The following is a 24,444-nucleotide window of genomic DNA, read 5'->3' as shown; positions in this document are numbered from 1 at the left end:
ATTAGAATGAAAGCGCATGACTTCAGAGCACACGCTACACAGATAGGACCGCATGCAGCATGTGCGCCGCCCCTTTTAACCTGTAATGCTTGTGTGCAGTACGGTTACCGCATTTTAGTGAATCAAGCTCAATGTTCTGTTATGTATGCAAGCAAGGCACATTCAACAGAATCAGATGACATAAATAATGATTAAAATGTTAAATACCTAAGCATTGGTAACTCAATGTTTCTGATGTATTGGAAACTCTGAATATATGCTGTTCATGGAATTAAGGCAGGAAGTGAATTTCTTATCTTTTAGCATTATGCACAAACTGTTAACCGAATCTTGCTGCAGTATGCGTGGGAACGTAAGGGTGTTTGTTATGACCACTTTGGGTTTAAATTGTTTGTTTTTCATTGATCTATGTTTAATTAAACTAAACCTGTGACTTACTTAAAGGAAGAAATTGTATACTTCTTTTGGAAGAGAGAAAAGCCCCTGGATCCTAAAGAGACTTTCCCCGTCCATATACATCAACCCGTTCCAGCACTGGGACCCCAGAAGAATGGCTTCCTTGCGTCCGCGCACTAGCACCATCCTGCTCAGGCTCCATCGGAAATAGCCAAACCTCATTGGGTCCCTGCTACAGCACAAGTTGCTCGCGTCTGCACCTTAGCGTGGAAACGATTCGGCACGGCTTTTTCCAAAGAAAAAGTGGGACAGTGCTAGTGTGTCTTCACGAGTTGCCAACAAAGGTCCACAAGCTCTTTTTTGGGGTTCCGGGGTCTGGAATGGGGCTGTGAAGGAGGACAAGGGAAGCCTCTTTAGAATACAGAGGCTTCCCCATCCCAAGATAAGCACCCCCTAGGTGCTCTGTTTCCCTACAGGTACACTTTACAGTATATCAAATTCAATTGAACGTTCACATAGCTTGTAATAGAGTGTATTAATACTGACTTAAACTATAGTACCAGTGAGGAGGACATTAATGAGATATATTATAAAGCAAGTGTGTGATGGACTGCTCATTTTCTTTACAGATGCTGGACTGGAGTAATGTGAGTGTCAACCTCTTCCTCGCTTTAACTCTACTACAGTGGATTGGCTTCACGAAGGCTTCTACAGAGGTAGGGCAGTAAGTACTGAAGAATATCTTTCTATTTAGGCTCTTTGGGGCTGATTCATGAAGCAGCGCTGCTATAGCCGCGCAAGCTCCATGACAGCACCACACTCTAAATTCAAGGCTGCACCCTACATTCGCTCTTGCAGCATAACGTGCCTTCCTTAGTTACACACGTTAATTACATAGCAACGTGCATTCCTTTAAATGCCGGCCACTGCTGTGAAGTATCATGACCATGATACTTCACTAGAGTGGCCGCTACTATGGTAATTAACATAGTTACTATAGTAACAGATTATAACATACAAAAAATCCTAAACATACAACATTATGCCTTCTCCCATAAACTTAGGGCGTCTCTGCCTTCATTGGACATGGAGAAGGCATATGATGTTATCGGCTGGCCCTACATGTTTGAAATACTACCCAAATATGGCATCAGCAGTGGTTTTTTATGGCATTCTGTATATAACCGAACCCTAGCTCCTATTTAAAATGACATGCTACTTAGAGGCAACATTTTCATGTACGGAGAGGGACTAGGCAAGGTTTCCCCTTGTCTCCAGGGATTTTTGACCTTTTAATTGAGCCACTTGTTAATGCCATATGATCAGATACTGATATTTTGGGCCTTGAAATAGAAAAGGATACATATAAACGTGCTCTTTTTGTAGATGATATCATTTTGACATTGAGAAGCTCTCACACGACCCTTCTCCTCTTTATTACACTCTAAGACCTCAAATTGAACCTAGATAAAATAAAACTAATGACTCTTAAAGAGAATCTGTATTGTTAAAATCGCACAAAAGTAAACATACCAGTGCGTTAGGGGACATCTCCTATTACCCTCTGTCACAATTTCGCCGCTCCCCGCCGCATTAAAAGTGGTTAAAAACAGTTTTAAAAAGTTTGTTTATAAACAAACAAAATGGCCACCAAAACAGGAAGTAGGTTGATGTACAGTATGTCCACACATAGAAAATACATCCATACACAAGCAGGCTGTATACAGCATTCCTTTTGAATCTCAAGAGATCATTTGTGTGTTTCTTTCCCCCCAGAGGGGGGAGTGCATAGCAGAACCACAACACTGAAGAACTTGGCAGCCTTCCAGACACAGGCTGACAAGTCTGACAAGGGAAAGATACATTGATTTATTACAGAGACAGTGATAGTATAAAGTGCTGCAGTAAGCCAGAACACATTAGAATAGCTTTTGGAACTTGTAGAATGATAAAAAACAGGATGCAATTTTTGTTACGGAGTCTCTTTAATATGTCTGAGAATGTGAGCAGAGCCTTGGCTAAATCTCCTGGTGACTGGTGTCCAATGCTAGCCAAAATATATTAATTATCTGGGTGTTAAGTTGTCCAAAAACCCTAAAGACCTATACATTACCGCACACTGTTAAGCTGAATACACACCTGAAGATGCATCAGCAATCCTCACAACGTCACCACCCAATAAAGAGTGTTCCCCGATCCATCTACTAACCCAATGGAACATGCGACGGCACATGATGGACATGAGTGAGAAGTTAAACGATTGCGGTGCTTTGCATGGGAGTTGTTGAGGGTCTTAAAGATCTGATCCGTTCCGTCATAATGGTCGTAATCAAAGCATGTCACAAAACATTGTTCGTGTAATCATGCACATGTACCCACATCACGAGATCACAGAACGAATTGCTCGTTGCTCAAAAAATTGCGTGTCATCTGAAGAATCATGCAAAAAATCGTGACGTGGGTATGATACTTTATATAAATTATCCCAAGACTTGCAAACATAGAATATATCCCTGCTCTTATTTACAGGCTGCATCTCTGCAGTAAAAATTATATTACTTCCTCGACTTCTCTATTATTTTAGGGTCCTTCCTGTAGCCATCAATAGTAAGCAGCTTTCAGAAACAATGTTTTCTAATTATTTGCGCCTGCAAATGCCCAAGGATTAAAGCTTCCACTTTTATGGCTCCTAGATTTTTCTATTCTAACTTGGGAAACATCTCTCAAACCTGCACCCTATCTCCATAAACCACTCATTCACTGAGACTCTAGAAAACGATTACATTTTCGTAGGGTTTACAATTTAGACAATGTGGTCTAACTATCTTAATTTCTAATCTGGATTTCCCTCCAGGTCTGGATTGTAGAGTCTATGGGTGGTGGACAGCTCTGGTCTTTACTACTGTGGGTCACTTTGTTAGATCCTCTAGGATTGTCTCCCGCAACCTCTTTATGCAGCAACATGATGTATTCCCTCGCCCTTAAAAATGTTAGAGAGGAATTTCAGCCTAAACAAACATACTGTCATTAAGTTACATTAGTTATGTTAATTAAAATAGATGGGTAATATAATCTCTTACCCACCTTGTTTTAAAAGAACAGGCAAATGTTTGATTTCATGAGGGCAGCCATCTTTTTGGTTGAAAGAAGGTGACAGGGAGCATGAGACACAGTTCCAACTGTCCTGTGTGCTGATCACCCCTCCCAGTTGCTAGGCAACGTGAACAACAACATAATAAATCCCATCATGCTTTGCACAGCATCAGGGAAAAAAGCCTGGGCAGTTTTTGTTTGATGGGGCGGAGCGTAAGCTTTTGTGCAGCTAAAAATAAGGCTTATGTAAGAAAAACAAAGTTCTGATGCTGTGAAACTGTAAAGAACCACCAAGCCTTTTCAGTGCTGCTGAGTAGATTTTTAGTCTGGAAGTTCACTTTAAGGTGTTATACAGGTTTTCCACTTTTTGGAAAAATGAAGACATGCATCCACTGATTTATTTTACACACATTTTGAATCGTGGTGTATAAACAATCCCTTGAAAGGTGGATTATTATCTTATGCATATCATTTATTAATCCCGCTCTGGCACCAGTTTGTCCCGGGCTTCTTATTAAGGTGGGAAAAAGATATCCAACAAAATCTCTCTGATGCTAGATGTGCCCATTGCATTATGACCTCAACCAAAGGAACTAGAGTTTTACTAGGTGCAAAGATACCCAATAGTTTATTTGTATCTTCTTTTGGTTGAAAAGTTTTTATTACTGATAAACTGAAGCAAATAAATTAAGGGGAATTAATTATCCGTGTATGTAGATGAATTTCTTACGCGAGGGATAATTTCAATGTAACAGGTTATTTTATATAAGGAGTACTCCTGTTATGAAGCAGGTTTAGATGTGACCACTTTTGGTGGCTTTCCTCAGTTATGTATCTATGTATTCTGGGTCTTCTTTCCTCTAGTGTTGGGATGGTCAATAAGATGCACACTATTCTGATTTGATCTAGGATTATCTAAATGATGTATGCAAACTTATGCAGTGGGAAAATGGAGCAATCAAATTCCACCCTGGTGGGCTTCACAACCTCGCCAGATCGTCCTCTACTGCGCCTTCGTGAGCGACGCTGTCAATCACGCACATGTGGTCTGGAGTGTTCTTCGCAGGCACAGTAGTTCCATAACAGGAGTACGTAGTAGCGCAGAACTATACTATAATAGCCTCAGGCTGGATTCACAGTGGTCAATTGCATAATGCACATGTTAAAATAAGCATGAGCTGCAATGGAGCCTGTACATAGACATTAATACAAAGCCTGCATGCAGCAAGTTAGAATAACATGATCAGTTACAACACAGTATTGTGAACATCCCCATAGAACTGTATGGGCAGTGAGTTGACATGCATTCTGCAATACAACTAAGCACTGTGAACTGGCTCTAACTCTGCCACCGAGTTTGGCTACATAATTACTAAACCCCAGTGCTAATTACACCCTGCCCCCATCTGCTGTGACCATAGTGAAGTTTGACTATATAATAGCTCACCTCTATCAACTCAAGCAGCACCACCATAGACATAAATTTACATTGTGCTCTATGGCAGCACGTAATTTAATGAAAGAACTATGTACCCAAATTAACTGATTTGGTCAAGGACGTAATACATTCCATCTACAGACTTCAAAATAGCATAAAAAAGTCTAGTTTCTTTCACTATCCACCATGCTGTGTTTTATATTACAGAGATTTGACTCTCCGATTGTATTGGATGTCGGACAGCGATCAGTATTAAATGAAGAGAAATCAGCAGATCTGGCCGCTAAGCTCTTTCTTTTAGATGAGCTTGTATCTCTTGAAAATGATGTGATTGAGACAAAAAAGAAGAGAAGCTTCCCTGGGTTTGGATCCCCACTAGACAGGATATCATCAGGTTCCAGTGACATAAAAGGAAAGCAAAGGTCAGTCAGTTTTCTTATTAAATAGTGATTTAATACCTATTCACAATAGCCTAACAAGTCATAAAGCACTATGCACATCATTTTTTTTTTACTTTTTAGCAGATTTTTCCCTAGTTCCTTCCTAGAGACATAACAGGAAGTGAAAGCAAATCTATCCAAACAAAAAAAAAATCTGTGACTGTTGTTAGCCAATTAGGTGACTTCTTAGGAGATGGATTTGAAAAGTCCCAGATAAGTTAATTTTATAATAATTCCAATAAAATATTCTTAATGATGCCCATCAAGTGAACAAGTTCCAAGTCAATATAATATGTCCAAGTCAATATGTTTTTGAGGTACACACACACAGAGGACCTTGACGTAAAACAGCTTGTAGAAATATTTTGGCAATCAGCATAGAGTTTTGGGGTTAGTCCATTCAGAAGAGTGGTGCAGCCTCAACCACTAAAGCCACTAAGCAAAAAAAAAAAGTTTTATTTGTATAACTGTTGGTAGCTCTGTCTCTGCCCACTTCCTGTTAGGACAGGATGTTAGGAAAAGTCTTCCACATGGGAATGCAGCTGTAAGAGCCACACAGAAGCTCTAGCTCATTTCAAAATAATAATAATAAAAAAATAATAATACTGGAACATTTTCAACAAATCAAACAGATGTACAAACTGTGCATCAGGGGCGTAACAGTAGACCATGCAAGTGATGCAGCCGCAGGGGGGCCCAGAAGCCACAGGGGGACTCATCCTGAGACAATGACAACTAAGGGCAAGGAGAAACAAAGCTTCCTGCTCTCTGCAAAGTTGTTCTAATGACTGCATCTGCTCAGCCACTGATAAAAAAATCATACAAAGGCTGGAAGCACACTTGTCTGTTGGTTTTCTGTATGCGTTTTCTGCACACCATGGGTGTCTGCATGTGTGAAAATATGCACGTTTTATCACAGCAGCTTATGTCATTGATAGAGAAAATGTTTGCAGTGCTTCACTGCTGTCTGATTTTAACTGTATGGAGAAAATACATTCAAGTGTGCACTAGCCGATTGAATAACATTGGTTCTCAGTTTACCTGTGCAGACAGCGGGGGGGGGGGGCCCATCTAAAGTTTTACAGGGGGAGAGGGTAGTGATTTCTAGTTATGCCCCGGTGTGCAGTGTTTACTAAAGTACATGGGAAATTAAACTTTACTATGCACTGTGTAGCTGACTGCAAACCACCCTGGCGTTCTATTAAGATCGCCAGGGCGGCTGCAAGAGGTTTTTTTTTAAATAAAAAAAAAACTATTTCATGCAGCCAACTGAAAGTTGGCTGCATGAAAGCCCACTAGAGGGCGCTCCGGAGGCGTTCTTCTGATCGCCTCCGGCGGCCAAAAGTAACACGGAAGGCCGCAATGAGCGGCCTTCCGTGTTTTGCTTACTTCGTCGCCATGGCGATGAGCGGAGTGACGTCATGGACGTCAGCCGACGTCCTGACGTCAGCTGCCTCCGATCCAGCCCTTAGCGCTGGCCGGAACTATTTGTTCCGGCTGCGCAGGGCTCAGGTGGCTGGGGGGACCCTCTTTCGCCGCTGCTCGCGGCAGATCGCCGCAGAGCGGCGGCGATCGGGCAGCACACGCGGCTGGCAAAGTGCCGGCTGCGTGTGCTGCTCTTTATTTCATCAAAATCGGCCCAGCAGGGCCTGAGCGGCACCCTCTGGCGGTAATGGACGAGCTGAGCTTGTCCATACCGCTAAGGTGGTTAAAGTCACAGTGAAATGCTCTCGCTCTTCCTCCCATATTTCCTTCAGAAATCACCTGCTAAATAGGAATGTGCTTCTAAATTTTGCTGAATTGCAATTTCCAAGTTTCTGTTCGGCAAATCGGCTCACCGCAGAGGAAATGGGGAATTGGAATTCCATGGAATAAAGCTATACTGAGATTCTGAATTTTTAGGCCAATCACAACACTTGGAAGCATTGGACCAATCAGAGAATCAGTATTGTACCACAGAAATTGGAATTTCACAGAATACCAAGTACCAAGACTTAAATTTTTTGAGCCAATCGCAAGACCCAAAAGTACTAAGCAAATCAGAGAATTCTGAAGTGTACCACAGTTGCCAGTCAGAAATGCAGACTACACATAATACCATCCATCCACAAAATATAGAGGATTCCACAAAAAGTTTTTTTAATTAACTAAATTTATTGATAAAAATAGCAAAAAATGTTTGTTTTTTTTTAATGGAAATTAGAAAGACACTTCATGGAATGTAGAATTACGTCAGAATCGAAAGTAGGCATTTCCGACCATCCCTAAAGCTAAATGTTGTTCTTCTGACATATATCCAGATCAGATGAGATAAATCTGCCGCTGTGTGGCCAGCACAAAGATAAAAAAACAAAGATTAGTGAATGTGACTTCTGTTCTGAAATGACCCTGTGCCACATGTCTCCATACAATAGAGACAAATTATTATAATAACTGTTTAACAAACACATGCATGTAGTTTCCCAGATGTGCTTTCCTCCTCTGTTCAGACAAAAATCCACAGAAGATAAAAGAACAGCTAAATTTGCTGTAGAACATCATGACCTCATAGCTTGAGAGATCAAACTGTCCTCGCCATAAAAGAGATGAAAAGTAGGTTTTTGAAATGTATTTCATGTGTTCAGTGCACCACTCTGTGTTGCTCACCAGATGTCATGTACAGTCTATTCTGCTAGTGACTTTTTCCAGGATGACGGAAGATCCTTACTTAGCACACCTGTTTTCTTTCTAATTTATGATGTGAGCAAAGGCTTGCATACCTGTTTGGCGGCATCATGTTTCTGCTTCTGCGGAAATTCTTCAGCTACTGTTTTATGCATTTATTTCAGATCACTGCCTAACTTATCCACGGCTTTGGTTAATAGAATTTTATTGGGGTTATAAATTAGATATTTAAGGGTTCTTACCTTTCGGAAACATTTATTCTTTGCTATATTTAATGCACGAATTAAACATTTCTACTTAAATGTCAAGTGACTTTCTAGTACTAAGATTTCTCCTGATGCGTAATAAAGATTCCGTTTGTTTCCATAGAGAAATGTAACAATGTTTTGGGTATTTTTACAGGTATTACCCATTTTGACATTGTTCTTACACATGACTATAAAAGGAGAACACCATGAAATGTCATAAGACTGGGCATTAAGCAGGGGGGTTTCTAGATTCCTGGGAGATCCGGGGCACCCCGGGGTACCAAGATGGAATGCTTGTGCGCACCGCAGAGAAGTCTGCAGCTGTGCGCTCCACGTCTACGCTGGAATCCAGGCATAGGTAAGCCGGTGTTGTAAATGTGCTGGCAGGCATGCGGAGGACGGGGGAGGGGGGAGGGAGGGAGTGAAGGGCGGGCTGAGTCACCGCAATCTGAGGTCTGAGGCCAGAAGAGAAGAGTGCAAACCTGGGCGGGAGGCTCACGGGGCGCTCTGGCCATAATTGATCCGCGGCACCATGGCAACAAGTTTGTGGGCGGTGCCCAAGATCAAACGCTCTAGCGATGCTGATGGCACTAAGTAAAGTTTGCTACTTAGACTTTTTTATGCAGCTTGTTCTTCAAAAGGTATCATTTGGCAAAGTTTTAGTATGTTGGCATCTTGCATTTGACTTATGCTGAGTCTGCTTTAGTGTCCTTTGTTTAGCTTGTTTTGTGTTGGTTCAAAACAGTATTAGTTCCTTTTTTATTTTATTTTTTATATTTTGGCCCATTTCTCTAGTAGCCCCAATACAACTGTAGTCCTATAGTGCCCTATTGTTTTCTTTGCATGTTTGCATGTTTATATATGATATAATTATTATGGAGTTATTTAATGATGGTGCTCAAACTTCAGCGGTACCCCAATTTCTTGCCTTCCACACTGTGAGGTTGATGAGATTACAATCAGGGAGGCACCATTATGTACAGTACTTACTTAACTTTAAGGTCAGCTGAGCGCCTTTTCTATATTTCCAACTGCCTGTGAGCTGCCTGTTTTGACTGCTGTAGGGAGAAGGAGAACTGCCAGTGGAGGGCAAGGCAACACAAACACTGCACTCTTGTGTCTCCCAAAGAAGAAATATGGTTGACACGGAGAGAGGGCGTGGAATGACATGCAGAAGAGACTGAGCACCTTCTTCGACACCAAGTGAGAAGGAAGCTCCAGGCAGCAGAGCTGCATGTCTACCTTGCTATCATCATTACCTCCCCACTCTAATTTGAGATGGAATGCAGAGACTCCAGGTGTCAGACGGGCTTCAGCAAAATTGAGAAGAGAGCTCCGGGCAGCAAAGTCATATTACTTGATGAAGCCCACAGTGCAGCTCTGCTGCCTGAAGCTGAGCTCACTCCTCAAGTGTGCTGCAGCACAGGTGGGTGAGGGTGCTGGTTAGGTGGGAAGAGGAAGGTGAGGGTGCTGGGTAGCTGGGGAGAGGCAAATGAGGGTGCTGGGTGAAGAGAGGTAGGTGAGGGTGTTGGGTGGGTAGGGATAGGTAGTTGAGGGTGGCGTGAGATTGTCTGAGGGTGCTGAGTGAGGGTGGGGGTGAGGCTGGCTTAAGGGGGCTTGCTGGGGAGAGGTAGGTGAGGGTGCTGGGTGGGGTGTGGCTGTCTGAGTGTGCTGGCTGGGGAGAGGCAGGAGAAAGTGCTGAGTGGGCAATGGGAGGTAAGGGTGATGCAAGGCTGGCTGAGGGCGCAGACTGGGGAGAGGTAGGTAAGATTGCTTAGTGGAAAGAGGGAGGTGAGGGTGGGTGGAAGCTGACTTGAGGTGCTTACTGGAAAGAGGCTGGGTAAGGTGCTGAGTCCCCAGGCAAGTGAAGCTGGATGAAGGTGCGGACAGGGGGTGAGGCAAGTAAGGATGGTGAGTGGGGAGAAGCAGATGAGGGTGGTGTGATGCTGGCTGGTGAGAGGCTGGTGAAGTTGCTAAGCGGATAGCGTCATGTTAGGCTGGCTGGGGAGAGACAGATGAGACTGTCCAAGGGTGCTGGCTAGGGTGAGACAGGTGAGGCTGGTTGAGGGTGGTGGCTGGGGAGAGACAGGTGAGGCTGGCTTAGGGTGCTGGCTAGGGTGAGACAGGTGAGGCTGGTTGTGAGTGGTGGCTGGGGAGAAGACAGGTGAGGCTGGGTGAGGTTGCTGGCTAGGGTGAGGCTGGCTGAGGGTGCTGTCTAGGGTGAGACAGGTGAGTCTGGTTGTGGGTGGTGGCTGGGGAGAAGACAGGTGAGGCTAGCTGAGGTTGCTGGCTAGGGTAAGGCTGGCTGAGGGTGCTGTCTAGGGTGAGACAAGTGAGACTGGCTGAGGGAGATGGCTAGGGTGATACAAGTGAGGCTGGTGAGGGTGGTGGCTAGGGTGAGACAGGTGAGGCTGGCTGAGGGTGCTGGCTAGGGAGAGACAAGTGAGGCTGGTTGAGGGTGGTGGCTGGGGAGAAACAGGTGAGGCTGGCTTAGGGTGCTGGCTACGGTGAGACAGGTGAGGCTGGCTGAGGGTGCTGGCTAGGGTGAAACAGGTGAGGCTGGCTGAGGGTGCTGGCGAGGGTGAGACATGTGAGGCTAGCTGAGGGTGCTGGCTAGGGTGAGACAGGTAAGGCTGGTTGAGGGTGGTGGCTAGGGTGAGACAGGTGGGGCTGGCTGAGGGTGCTGGCTAGGGAGAAAGAGGTGAGGCTGGTTGAGGGTGCTGGCTGGGGAGAGAAAGGTGAAGGTGGACTCTGGCTGGCTGTGGTAACTGGCTGGGAAGAAGCAGGAGAGGCAACACACCATGGTTGCACAGTGATATATACACCAGATGACTAGTTACATGTATTCACATCCAGGGTGGCCACCACACCAGTTCCCTACACTAGCACTTACCTAGAATTGTGATGTTATTTACATGGTGCACTACTTCACCACTGATGCCTAGACCAGCAGGCACAGGCAGAGTCAATACAAATTTGTCATCATTGGGTTGCTAAAAGGTTTGTCATCAATGGTGCTGTCATTAAGAGGATCACTAAAAAGTAATCTGAGACTAAACAGTCTATAACTAAGGGGATGTCACTAAGGGACTCTGTTGCATAGGGATCTGTTATTGTGAGGGTCTGTCACTAAGGAGCGCTGTCTCTTAGTAGTCTGTCAGTGAGGCAAATGAGGCCTATCACTAAGGGGCCTATCACTAAGGGGCTCTATTACTAAGGTGCAGGAAAAAAAACCTGAAAAAAAACCCCACCAATTTTCTACAGTGAAAGCAAGAAATGTGCTATTTGTGAGTTTCATTTAGGGCTCGTTCACACTAGAGGCGTCTTCAGCCTTTTTTCAAGCGCAGGTGATTTTTTAAATCGCCCACAAAATGCTGGTGCAATGAATGTCTATGAGAAGGTTCATATCAGCGCGGTTCGTGCGCTGTGCGTTCAGCAAAGCGGTGCCTGGACCATTTTTGGGGCGAATTTGCTATAATGGAAGGTATAGGAGGAGCGCTAAATGCTCACAAAATCTCCTTGTGGGGCGATTGTGTTCGCGTTTTAAAGAATAAATACATTGTATTTATTCTTTTTGGGGTCAAAGAGTTCACTTCCAGACTTGAATCAGGAAGTGAATGAAAAAAATGCTCGGGAAAAGCGCTTAGAAAAGCGGAAACGGAAACGCCAACCCAAGCGCCGGAAAAAAAACACTACAAAAAAAAAAAACCACAACGCTAACGTGAGCGGAGCGCAATGTGAATGAGCCCTTAGTGTCATAATTTGTTAATTAAAAGATTAACAAACTTGACTTATTAGATCTTTGGACAGGGATACAATGTCAGTCCTTTCCATAAGTAACATGTTCCTATTTGATAAGCCACTTACCATAATAAGCCCCAAATGGTTTATGTATGAAGAACATATTCACCAAGTCTACAGACGCTACCACAGAAAATGTAAGAAATGTAAGAGTGCTACACTCACCTGTTTCAAGTCAAACCATTTCAACATCTTCTGCCAAGAAAAAGAGACAGCTACGACATTCTGTTTCCCTTGGTATATAGTTTATTGTTATCCAAATATTACGTTGCAAACAATTTAAAACTAAATGATGAAGTGGTTTCATTAAGGTGACTTGAGAGACGAGCAGTTAAAGGACAACTGAAGTGATACCTGTAGGTATATGGAGGCTACCATATGTATTTCCTTTTAAACAATCCCAGTTGCCTGGCTGCCCAGCTGAACCTCTGCCTCTAATACTTTTAGCCATAGACCCTGAACAAGCATGCAGGAGATCAGGTGTTTCTGACATTATTGTCAGGTCTGCAAAGGTTAGCTGCATGCTTGTTTCTGGTGTTATTCGGACACTACTGCAGCCAAATAGATCAGGAGGGCTGCCTGGCAACTGGTATTGTTTAACAGGAAATAAATATGGCAGCCTCCATATTCTTCTCACATCAGTTGACCTTCAATGGCAAACAGCACTCCTGGATTCCCTTATTGGAGAAATAACAGTAATATGTTATCACAGCTATTACTACTCAGCTACTACTACAGTTAGCACACTGTTTCTTTCCCCAGACTGCTCAAAAACAATAAAACAAGCTGCATCCATAATGAGTAACAAAGCTGAATCTAACACAAAATACTGCCCCATCAAGTCCTGCCATTATAACAGGACAAAAACTTGTCAAAAACAACAAGATCCTCTTTAATTTTTTCAGGCAAGTACACATGCCAGTGGAGTGAATTAAACCCTGCAGTAGTCAACTCTTAAAGCTTGGAACATCTCCTGTCCCTTGTCTTTACCCAGGAAGCAAAGTGTGGTAGGCCGAGCAATGATCACACTTTCCTAACAGTATCTTTCTGCTCATTAAGCAGCACCTTATTCAACATTTTCCATTGGTGACTATCAGTAATGCCATGTCTTCTGCAATTGGTACCAACAATCCTGCAATAAAACTGCCCCCTTGACAATAATACCTGATGCAACTGTCTAAAAAATGAAAATGACTCAAAATTCAAACAGAAAAGAGACTATACAATTTGTAGACATCTGTCAATGTAAAATCCCATTAAAACTGAAATCTCAAAGAGTCAAAATCTCCTTCTATGTTCCTTCTCTCCCTCATTTATGTTTTTGTCTTTAGGATCCTTAACATGAGACAACAAGGGCAGTATATTCAAAAAATGCCCTTTCCAAATATTTTTGTTTAGCAGTCACTAATGAATGAAAACCCAATGCTGCAAACCACAAGCAAAAGGTTCATTGTTACATATTTGTGGGAACTTCTGATGCAAACTGGAGCGGTAACAGTAAATTCGGGCGCCTGAGGCTAGTGGACAAATCGGGCGCCGCCATTCACTCCTATAATAAATATCGTTTAATGGGCGCCCGATAGGAAAAAAGGGCGCCGGAGAAAAATAACGTTTTAAAAGCGGCGCCCGGAGACTTAATGTTTTATTACTGCTTCTCATGATTACACATTATTTAATGATTTATACATTTTTAAATATTATTTTTAAACGAAAAACAGTACAATATTTTATTTCAAACATTATTTTGAAACGAAAAACAGTCCTTTTTTTTTTTTTTTTTTTTTTTTTACATTATTTTTAAACGAAAAAACCAACAGGGGGGTCTTAGGTTTAGGCACCAACAGGGGGGTCTTAGGTTTAGGCACCAACAGGGGGGTCTTAGGTTTAGGCACCAACAGGGGGGTCTTAGGTTTAGGCACCAACAGGGGGGTCTTAGGGTTAGGCACCAACAGGGGGTCTTAGGTTTAGGCACCAACAGGGGGGTCTTAGGTTTAGGCACCAACAGGGGGGTCTTAGGTTTAGGCACTAACAGGGGGGTCTAGGGGTTAGGCACCAACAGGGGGGTCTTAGGTTTAGGCACCAACTGGGGGGTCTTAGGTTTAGGCACCAACAGGGGGGTCTTAGGTTTAGGCACCAACAGGGGGGTCTTAGGTTTAGGCACTAACAGGGGGGTCTAGGGGTTAGGGGTAGGTACAGGGAGGGTTACTTAGGCACCAACAGGGGGGGTCTTAGGTTTAGGCATCAACAGGGGGGTCTAGGGGTTAGGGGTAGGTACAGGGAGGGTTACTTAGTAATTTTTTTTTTAAACGTTATTATACGTTTCACTATTTAAACGAAAGATTAACGTTTTTACAATTGCCGATTTAATGCACATTATTTAATGATTTATAACTTTATAAAACATTAATTTTAAACGAAATACAGTACAATACATTTTTAAACGTTATCCATGCTTATCGTTAAAAATCCGGCGCCCTTTTTTCCCAGCGCCCCTTTTTAACGTACGCAACTGGAGCTACTATAGGGGACTGAGGATCGGCTAATAGTACAGAAAACACAAGAGATAGAGACACAGGTCTAAGCAACACAACAAGAATAGATAGACATAAAGCAGGTATATTCACCTGCTGTGCAACATTAGTTCATGCAGCTGAAAAAGGATTCAGCAGCAGCATTCTTATACAAGCTCTGGTGAAACACTGCACCAATGGGAAAACAGCTTTTTCCCATCCGCCATAAACTTGATGAACTCTTAATCCTCTCTGAAATAATTAACACTGTGTACAAATTGTTTAAACATCTGTAATACCTGTATAATACTTGTATAATTTCTTCTCTTCCTTGTTACTATCACTATGTTCCCTATATGCACCGTGGGGTTGTCATGAAAAGTAATTTAGTTGTGTTACACAATGACAATAAAGTGAATTGAATTGAATCAGTGAGGGGGCGAAATAAAATAAATAATCTGCATAGTTTTCTGTTACACAAAGCAGAACCTAAACTTGCATAGTGTTGGCACTTACTTCCATGATATGTCACTGCAATGCAGGGCACTGGTTGATATTCCCTGATCTTTGGTTAGATTTGCCTGTTGTGGTCATATACAGACTAGTACTGTATACCACCAGTGTAGGCTAGATTTTTGAATGTCTGAATTTCACATATGTAGTAAAAAATGTTTGCCACAAGAGGGAGCTAAAAACCAAGTTTTAGATATGGTGTCCAACTTGAAATGCAGCATTATCAAGGAGAATGTGAACAGTTTTATAAATGAGGAAAGATGTAGACATGCTTTAAATATCTTCTAAGTATCGCAGCAGTTACCCACATGACTGTATTCTGTGTAGTTGCTTTTAGTTACCGTACATTATAATAAACCTATGGATATAAAATTATACAGCAATAGAATATATATATATATATATATATATATATATATATATATATATGTATAAATATATATATATATATATATATATATATATATATATATATATATATTGCGTGTGTGTGTGTGTGTGTGTGTGTGTATATATATATATATATATATATATATATATATATATATATATATATATGTATGTATATAGTGTATGTATATACACATTTGAAGAGAGACAATAATGTTAATGAGGTTTTTAAAATAAAAAACTCATTTTAGGGAGACTTCTGAGTCTCTTTAATTGCTAACAAAGACTTTTCTATTGATTATTGAGAAGGGTATAAGTAATTTTGGACTGGACATTTTTTGCTCAAATGTAGATAAAAGCTGAGAAATGTGTTTTTTCCACAATAATGCCTCTTGTACGTCATCTTATTATCTTTTGGGAGACACCTATGTCATTTTCCGTCAAACGATTACTTGCTGGTTGAATAAAAGTAACTTTAAAGGGATACTGTAGGGGGGTCGGGGGAAAATGAGTTGAAGTTACCTGGGGCTACTAATGGTCCCCCACAGACATCCTGTGCCCGCGCAGCCACTCACCGATGCTCCGGCCCCACCTCAGGTTCACTTCTGGAATTTCAGACTTTAAAGTCTGAAAACCACTGTGCCTGAATTGCCGTGTCCTCACTCCCGCTGATGTCACCAGGAGCATACTGCGCAGGCCCAGTATGGTCTGTGCCTGCAGCGTACGCTCCTAGTGACATCAGGGGGAGCAAGGACACAGCAACGCAGGTGCAGTGGTTTTCAGACTTTAAAGTCTGAAATTCCAGAGGTGAACCGGAGGCGGGGCCGGAACATTGGGGAGTAGCTGCGCGGGCACAGGATGTCTGCGGGGGACCATAAGAAGCCCCGGGTAAGTTCAACTCATTTTCCCCCGACCCCCCTACAGTATCCCTTTAAGTCAAAATTTGGCAGGGGTATAAATAATGATGTTTTATCGATAAAATGTTCAATAAATCTGTAACACTTTAGTGAATTCAAAATTAGATTTTACTCATGAGGTAAATTATCAAACGTTCCATAAAGTGTTTGATAAAGCTTAGTGAATTGAGGCCATAGTGGCCATGTTTCTTCAGGAAATAAAGTACTTACTATAAAAATGTCACTATGGCACATAAGGAAGAAAAGATGCTAAATTAAAGAGAGACTGAGGCCACTATAAAAAAACAGTTTTTACCTTTTATTTCTTTTAAGGATCATTGCAAGACCTAAAACGCCGCTATCCCGCAGCAGAACAAGGGTTCTATCACCCACAAATCCCCGGGGCAATGTTGGGGCAGCGCTTCCTGATTGAGGCAGAGCTTTCAGCTGTAGCCCTGCCTCTAGTCGCATCAATCCACGCTGATCGATGCCTCTCCACGCCCCTCCCAGTCTTCTTTCACTGAGAGGGGCAAGGGAGAGGAGGAGATCCGCGGTGGATTGACGCAAATGGAGGCAGATCTACAGCGTTAAGCTCTGCCTTCCTGGGCATCAAATTCCACGACCAGGTAAGTTGTGGATTTTGAACAGGGGAGTTAGGGCTATAAACTCCTCGTTTTCCCTGCATGGACCTACAGACCCCTTTTGAACTGCACTGCAAATGTGCTGGCTGTCCCAGATGTCACTTCTCCCTTACTTCCCTTGCCTTTCATAGGTAGCTACAGGTGTCCCTTAGCATTAGGAAGCCAGAGTTACCCTCAGTAATAAGTAGCAGAGGTGCCCCTGGCTGAAGAGAGATCTCATCAGTGGAATGCTGAGAGCTGGGTGAGTGACTCTCATTTTCATTCTGCTCAGGACTCTGCATAGGGAACGAGGGAGGGAGACGCTCGAGGAGGGGAGTGAGCCGCCTTTACATCATCAGGCACCTGTAGACATGTGCCTACAGTGCCTTATGGTAAATCCTGCCCTGATCGTATAGGTTCCAGAACAATGCACATAATCAAAGTAGGCAAGGTCAAAATTACACATGGAGTGCAGCCCAGTCAGCCCGGGGGTCCCAGATTTTAACAAAAAGAGGGGTAGTTTTCCTGATGGTGCAGGTTATATTTTCGAAAGTATAGATAAAATAGGTCTTATGAATCAATTATTTGATTCCTTTTTATAGTCATGAATAGGAAGAATGCAAAAACAAAAATTGCACTTGTGTGCAAAAGAAAAAAAATGTATAACAGGCACATTTTTTTTTTGTGTGTAAATGCTGTAGTGTAAAAGAATCCTTACATTTCTTACAGATTAGTGAAAATGCTAGATAAAAGACACCTGACATCAAAGGGATAAGGAGGCTGCAATATTTATTTCCTTTTAAACAATAGCACTTGCCTGGCTGACTTGCTGACCCTTTGCTTGAATGCCTGCAGTTTTCAGCCATAAACCCTGAACAAGCATACAGATCAGATGTTTGACTAAAGTTTAGTACTCCTGGATGAAGTCAGTTGCTTTTGGGTGCTTGACAAAGCGGCATAGGCAGTGCCGCAGTGTACACAAAGTTCGCAAGTATTGTCAGCACACCAGCGGTTACAGCACACACTTAAATGTGCCAGTTTTCACAAGGAAATCCAACAATTGTTTCGTGGGCCACACAGGGTCCCCTTTTATCAAGGCATGTGGTTTTCAAGGCATGTGGTTACCAAAACCACATGCCTTGATAAAGGGGCACCCTGCGGGGCTTTGAAACAATTGTTGGATTTAATTGTGGAAACTGGCACAATAAAGTGTGTGCTGTAACCGCTGGTGTGCCGGCAAACCTTGCAAACTTCATTTGACTAAAGTTTGACTAGATTTGTCGCATGCTTGTTTCAGGTGGTTGATTCAGGCACAGCTGATGCATGAAAGATTAGCATCCTGCCAGGCCACTGGTATTGGTTAAAAATAAATAAATATGGCAGCCTCCATATCCCTCTCACTTCAGGTGTCTTTTAAATAGAGAAATACTTTTGAAGGAACACTCCTTAAACTCAACAGGATTTTTACAGTGTGTAGTTGAAAATACTATCTTTAATTGCAGTAGATGTAACTAGCTCAAAGCTATTCTAAAAATTACAATTACACCTAACAGAGGATAGGAAACCACCACAGAAGTACAAAAAGATAAACCTATATTAAAAAAAAATCGGTGCAGTACATCACAATACATGTCCCACACATTACATCAGGACTTTTCTTTTTTGTGTTGTGGAAGATATGTCACCAATAATCTAAGTAGGTTCTATATAAGGTATGTGTAATACTGAATATTTATATTATGAGTACTTTGGTTGTTTATTACACTATAACTTTTTGGGCAAACTGAGATGTCTTTATGCTCTGTAAAAACTGCCCATCTAGCACACCCTTCCAGCTCCCTATGGTTCAGGCGGTCACCTCCAAGGGAGCATAGAGAGCCTAATCAGACTTCATCTCGCACAAAATATCTACAGCCAACAAAAGAGCTGCTCAACTCTTCCACACAGTGGAATCACTCTGCAATCCATCCTGCCTAAAAGCCCCAACCACATTCTCCAGGGAAAGGTGTGAAGAATTCTCTGCCTTCTTCACAAACAAGGTGTCTGCCATCCATGCCAGCATTACACCAACAACATCAATTGACCACTGGACTTTGCATATGCCTACTACCGTACCACCATGGCAAGTCTTTGACATTCTGAGTGAAGAAGACTTTGGAATTCTCATCCAAAGTCTCCACCCCACTACCTGAGACCTGGATCCTGGCCCAACTGGATCCTTAATGCAGTGCCCAGAGATGATCAGGCCAGCACTTCACAAAATAACTCAGTGCTCCTTGCAAAGTGGACTGTTCCCAGAATAACCAAAGAAAGCAATCATAAAACCCCTCTTGAAGAAACCATCACTAGATCCTGATTCTGTGACCAACTACAGACCTGTGGCGAACTTACCATTCCTATCAAAATTTATCAAGAAAGCAGTCGCCAACCAGCTACAAGCCAGGCTTGCAGATAACAACATTTTTGATACTTTTCAGTCAGGATTCAGGAAAAGGCACAGCACTGAAACGGCATTAGTCCGAGTAATGAATGATCTACCTACTGCAAGAGACAAGGGTGACTGCTCAATTCTGATTCTTATTGACTTGTCTGCAGCATTTGATACTGTGGATCATGAATTACTAATCCAGCGACTGAAGCATTACTGTGGCCTAAGGGGTGCTGTTCTTAGCTGGTTTCAGACCTTCCTATCTGGCAGGACACAGCAAGTATGTCTGGGCACACACTACTCTAATCCAGTGCCACTTGCCTATGGAGTTCCACAGGGTTCTGTACTATCACCATTACTCTTTGCAGCCTACATGCTCCCACTGGGCAAAATAATCCAGAACTATGGCCTAGGATACCATTGTTATGCAAATGACACACAACTGTATCTGTCCTTCAAGCCTGGCACCCAAGACCCATCAGCATCAATAAATGCGTGTCTAGTGGATTTACAGAATTGGATGAACACCAGCTGGTTGAGGCTGAACTCTGACAAAACAGAGGTGTTGGTGGTAGGTGGTCCACACATGATGGATAAAGTTCAAAACGCTCACCACCTCAAACTAGCAATTAGGGGAGATACCGTACAGTATAAAGACTCTGTGCGAAACCTTGGGGTGATCCTGGATGGAAATTTAAAACTCAGACAGCAGGTATCAGCTGTCATCAAGTCTTCCTTAAATACAGCGAAAATCAAACACCTTATCCCAGCTGAAGACCTACCTTCCCTGGTTCATGCAGTTGTATCCTCCCGCCTAGACTACTGCAACGCCCTGTTCATCAGATCTACAGATAAGGTCCTGCACCCCTTACAACTAGTACAGAATGCAGCAGCCAGATTCCTAGCCAATGCCCCCCCCCCCCCCCCCCCCCCCTGCAGCTCACACATCACCCCAGTACTGCAAACTCTTCAATGGTTGCCAGTAAAATGGAGAATCAATTTTAAGATCTGCCTGCTGACATTCAAGGCTCTAAACCCCATGGAACCCAAATACATAGCGAATCTACTGGAACTTTATTCCACTCCACACACCCTTCGCAATGCCGACAAGAAGAATCTGGTTATTATCCACGATACACTTAACATTAGGTGCTCGGGCCTTTTCCTATGCAGCCCCTACTCTATGGAACTCATTTCCACAATCAGTACGAGAGGCTCCTTCTCTGGACAGCTTAAAAAAAAGGCTAAAAACTTGCCTCTTTTTCTGAGCCTTTGAGACTGCATAATGCAGGGTCACAGCACTTTGAGTCCCCAGGGAGAAAAGTGCTATAAAAATATTATTGTTATTGTTGTTAATGAGTGGCCTGAATAGGACTGCCAATCCTGCCTGCCCATCCAGCCCTCTATGGTCCAGGAGCAGAGACAACAGTGTAGCCCTGGAAAGGATATGGACGGATGGGTTGGCCAAGTGGTAAGAGGGGATTCTTAGAAGGGGGGGGGGGAGGTTGCCCAAGTAGGCAGCCAGCAGTGTTATTTGAGTCAGGATTTGTGTGAACTCGTGAACACTAGCTTGTAGCTTCGGAGGTCTGCTGAACAGCACACAAGCAGTTTGCCCCATCAGGGTTGCCCATCGATCTGCAGCACACAAAGTTTGCCCAACACTAGTGCAATCCGTACCATTAGAGGTTATTTTACCCCTGTCTAGACAATTACAGAATGTTTTAACATAAAAATGGTAGCCTAACTAATAATAAAAATTTAAGTTTTCATTATTTGTTAATGAATGACGCTGAAACCATTACTTTTGGCTTGGTAACTGATTTGTTATGTATTTACAGGAAAGTTGTGGATCTTTCAAAAAGAAGATTTGGGATGCCAGTCGATAGGATTGGTATGAACCGTCTTGCAAATACAAGAGGCTAATGGATTTCTATAGTAAGTTTATTGGACTTTTTTTTAGCATTTAAAGCGGAACTGTAGATAGAAAATAAACACATTGTTTCACTTACTACTGGGGCTTGGGGAAGCAGCGGTCCTGTCCTGTCCCGCGCCGGTCCTGCCTGAGCCTCCGTTCTCCCGCCACCGCTCCATCCCGTACCTCAACTTGTAAGTCGAGGCCAGCGCAGCCCTGCCAAGCGTATCCTTTCTTTGCGGTCCCCTCTGCAATAGCGGAGAATGTGAAGAAAGCATACGCGTGTCCAGAGCCGCGCAGGCGCATTGGCTCGGCGGCGAAACTGAAAGTAGCTGGCGGCGGGAGAACGGAGGCTCGTCGAGAAGCGGCGTGGGACAGGACAGCTGCAGGGGGCTTGGGCAAGCCCCAGTAAGTGAAACAATGTGTTTAATTTCTATCTACAGTTCTGCTTTAATCACTACTTCGCTCACACATGTGTGATCATCACATAGGCATCAAGCACCGAGTGACCTGATTATTTAAGTATTGGCAAGTTAGTGACAACATGCCATTCTGTAAAAATGGTCTTTAAATGACAGTAGTAAGCATGGCATGCCAGTATTATGTCCTACAGATTGGATTTTAATGCTAAAGGAAGGAGGAGAAAGGGAAGTCTGCATCAGTTTCTACTGTTTGGATAGACTACCGCCAACAGCACTATGGCTGAACAGCAACACAAGAGTGTAAGGTCACAAGTGAGCCCTTCTTGACGTCTGTTTAGCCATTGTGTTTGAACACTAAGCACATGAAAGTGTTTGAACAAAATAAATATCATCATTTCATTTTTCAAAATACAGTAATGGCACAGGTTCAGTTAAAGTACTGTTTATATGCTGAACTATTACTGATTTTACCCAGCTCTCCTAAATTAGACTGAAGGATGTATTGGAGAGATTATATAATACTTGGTTTCACTTCACTTTAAGGAAGCACCTGTGATGCCGCCGGCCTGTTAAGCAACCTGTGATTCCCATCATTCGTTTCTGTACTGCAGCACTGGTGAACTAGTTGTAAGGCAGATATGCATCAATTTCTGTGTCCCCAATGTTAGCTGAAGACAAAACATCATGATTATTAATTTGTACTAGTGACTTAGCCCGTTTAAAAACGGGCTAGGTCTGTCACTACTGCCGCACATGCGCGCACACGACGCCCGCCGCGTACACACACGCCCGCCCCTTCTGGTCTCGTCCTCCGGCTCTCGGCACCGTCGGCAGTGTCTCTGCGTTTTGTCCCTGCACATGCGCAGTGCTAAAAACCACTGACACAGGGACAAAGACGGACGCAGAGACACTTGCCAATTATATATAGAGATTATTGCAGAACCCATTCATTTAAAGCTTCTTTCACACTTGGGGCACGATTCACAAAAGCGTGATAACTGCTATTGCACGCGTAAAGGATTACTCCACGTTATAAAAACGAACGTTTGCGCACGATCACGTGCGTGTTTCAAAGTTCGTTTATCACGCTTTTGTGAATCAAGCCCCTGGTGCAGTGCAATCGTCCTGCGGCAGGACGATCGCTCAGCACTGTGTCCTCTTGCACCCTGTCCTCGTTGCTATGCCACGCAGTGTGGGTGAAAGGGGCCTAATCATCCACAAGACAATCCTCGGCAGTGGCCTAGGGGCTCGTGAGAGTCTAGGGGCTTGGTGGATACTAGCCCCCACCAAATCTTACTAAATAAAAGCTAGGTGACCATCAGCAGTGGGGCGTACATTTAAAAAAGTTGCTGTAAAATTTGGGCATGATTTATTAGCAAAAAAAAAAAAATATATATATATATATCGGTGATTTAGAATTATCGATAAATAACAGTATTTGTAATGTAAAATTGTTAATTCTGATTGTTATTATTATTACCATTTTAAAACAGATGGGAGTTGAAAACTAAAATATAATAACATTAAATATCGTAATGTAATTCAACAATACAGCTTAACCCAACCCTACTCTCACACAGAACCCTCCCATGGTGGTGCCTAACCCTAACCACCCCCTTGGTGGTGCCTAACACTAACCACCCCCCTGGTGGTGCCTAACCCTAACCACCCCCCCCTGGTGGTGCCTAACCCTGAGAGGGGTGCCTAACCCTAAAACTCCCCTGGTGGTGTCTAACCTTGAAACTCCCCTGTGGTGCCTAACCCTAACCACCTCCCTGGTGGTGCCTAACCCTAACCACCCCCTGGTGGTGCCTAACCCTAACCACCCCCTGGTGGTGCCTAACCCTAACCACCTCCCTGGTGGTGCCTAACCCTAACCACCCCCTGGTGGTGCCTAACCCTAACCACCTCCCTGGTGGTGCCTAACTCTGAGGGGGGTGCCTAACCCTAAAACTCCCCTGGTGGTGTCTAACCTTGAAACTCCCTTGTGGTGCCTAACCCTAACCACCTCCCTGGTGGTGCCTAACCCTAACCACCCCCTGGTGGTGCCTAACCCTAACCACCCCCTGGTGGTGCCTAACCCTAACCACCTCCCTGGTGGTGCCTAACCCTAACCACCCCCTGGTGGTGCCTAACCCTAAAACTTCCCTGATGGTGCCTAATTCTAAAACTCCCCTGGTGGTGCTTAACCCTAACCACCCCCCTGGTAGTGCCTAACCCTAACCACCCCACAGGCGGTGCCTAACACTAACCAATTACTCTGCATAAACACCCTTTTACACATAGATAGGATAATGTCTTGTAATAACTCATATTATCGTAAATAAATCATTACATATAATGACCAATTATCGTAATTACATCATTACACATATTTTTTTATCGTAATGTCACATATATTGATATAACCCACATATATTGATATATTAGTGAAATATCGTAATAAACATACACACTATCAGACAATGAAAGTGGAGATTTAGTTTCACAAACATCTATTTATCAATCGTACTTTATCGTTATAGATAAAATTTCGATATTTCGCAACGGCGCCCAAACATGTGCAAAGTTGAACGTAAAATTACAAAACCGATATTTAAAATTGAAAAGATACCTGCGCCCAAATCTTTTAGCGCTATAATTAGCTGCCCCGGCAGTGGGCAAACACTGCTA

The 24,444-nt window shown here is 43.2% G+C and overlaps 1 protein-coding gene across 3 annotated transcripts in view; it reads left to right on the top strand.

The window, feature by feature from the left end:
• The window catches only part of OSTN (osteocrin), a 98,050-nt gene that overhangs the window by 51,195 nt on the left and 22,411 nt on the right, over positions 1-24,444 (top strand). For all 3 annotated transcript variants that reach the window (XM_068281192.1, XM_068281193.1, XM_068281190.1), the window contains exons 2-4: positions 1,026-1,112; positions 5,135-5,349; positions 21,276-21,372. In XM_068281192.1, coding sequence (XP_068137293.1) covers positions 1,026-1,112; positions 5,135-5,349; positions 21,276-21,360 — 387 coding nt within the window. In that variant the 3' untranslated portion in view covers positions 21,361-21,372. The remainder of the gene's footprint in view (positions 1-1,025; positions 1,113-5,134; positions 5,350-21,275; positions 21,373-24,444) is intronic.

This window comes from Hyperolius riggenbachi, chromosome 4 (genome assembly GCF_040937935.1).
Source record: "Hyperolius riggenbachi isolate aHypRig1 chromosome 4, aHypRig1.pri, whole genome shotgun sequence".
In the NCBI taxonomy this organism is placed as follows: domain Eukaryota; kingdom Metazoa; phylum Chordata; class Amphibia; order Anura; family Hyperoliidae; genus Hyperolius; species Hyperolius riggenbachi.
Note: the sequence above shows the minus strand (reverse complement) of the source record. Positions and strands in the feature narration are given on the sequence as shown.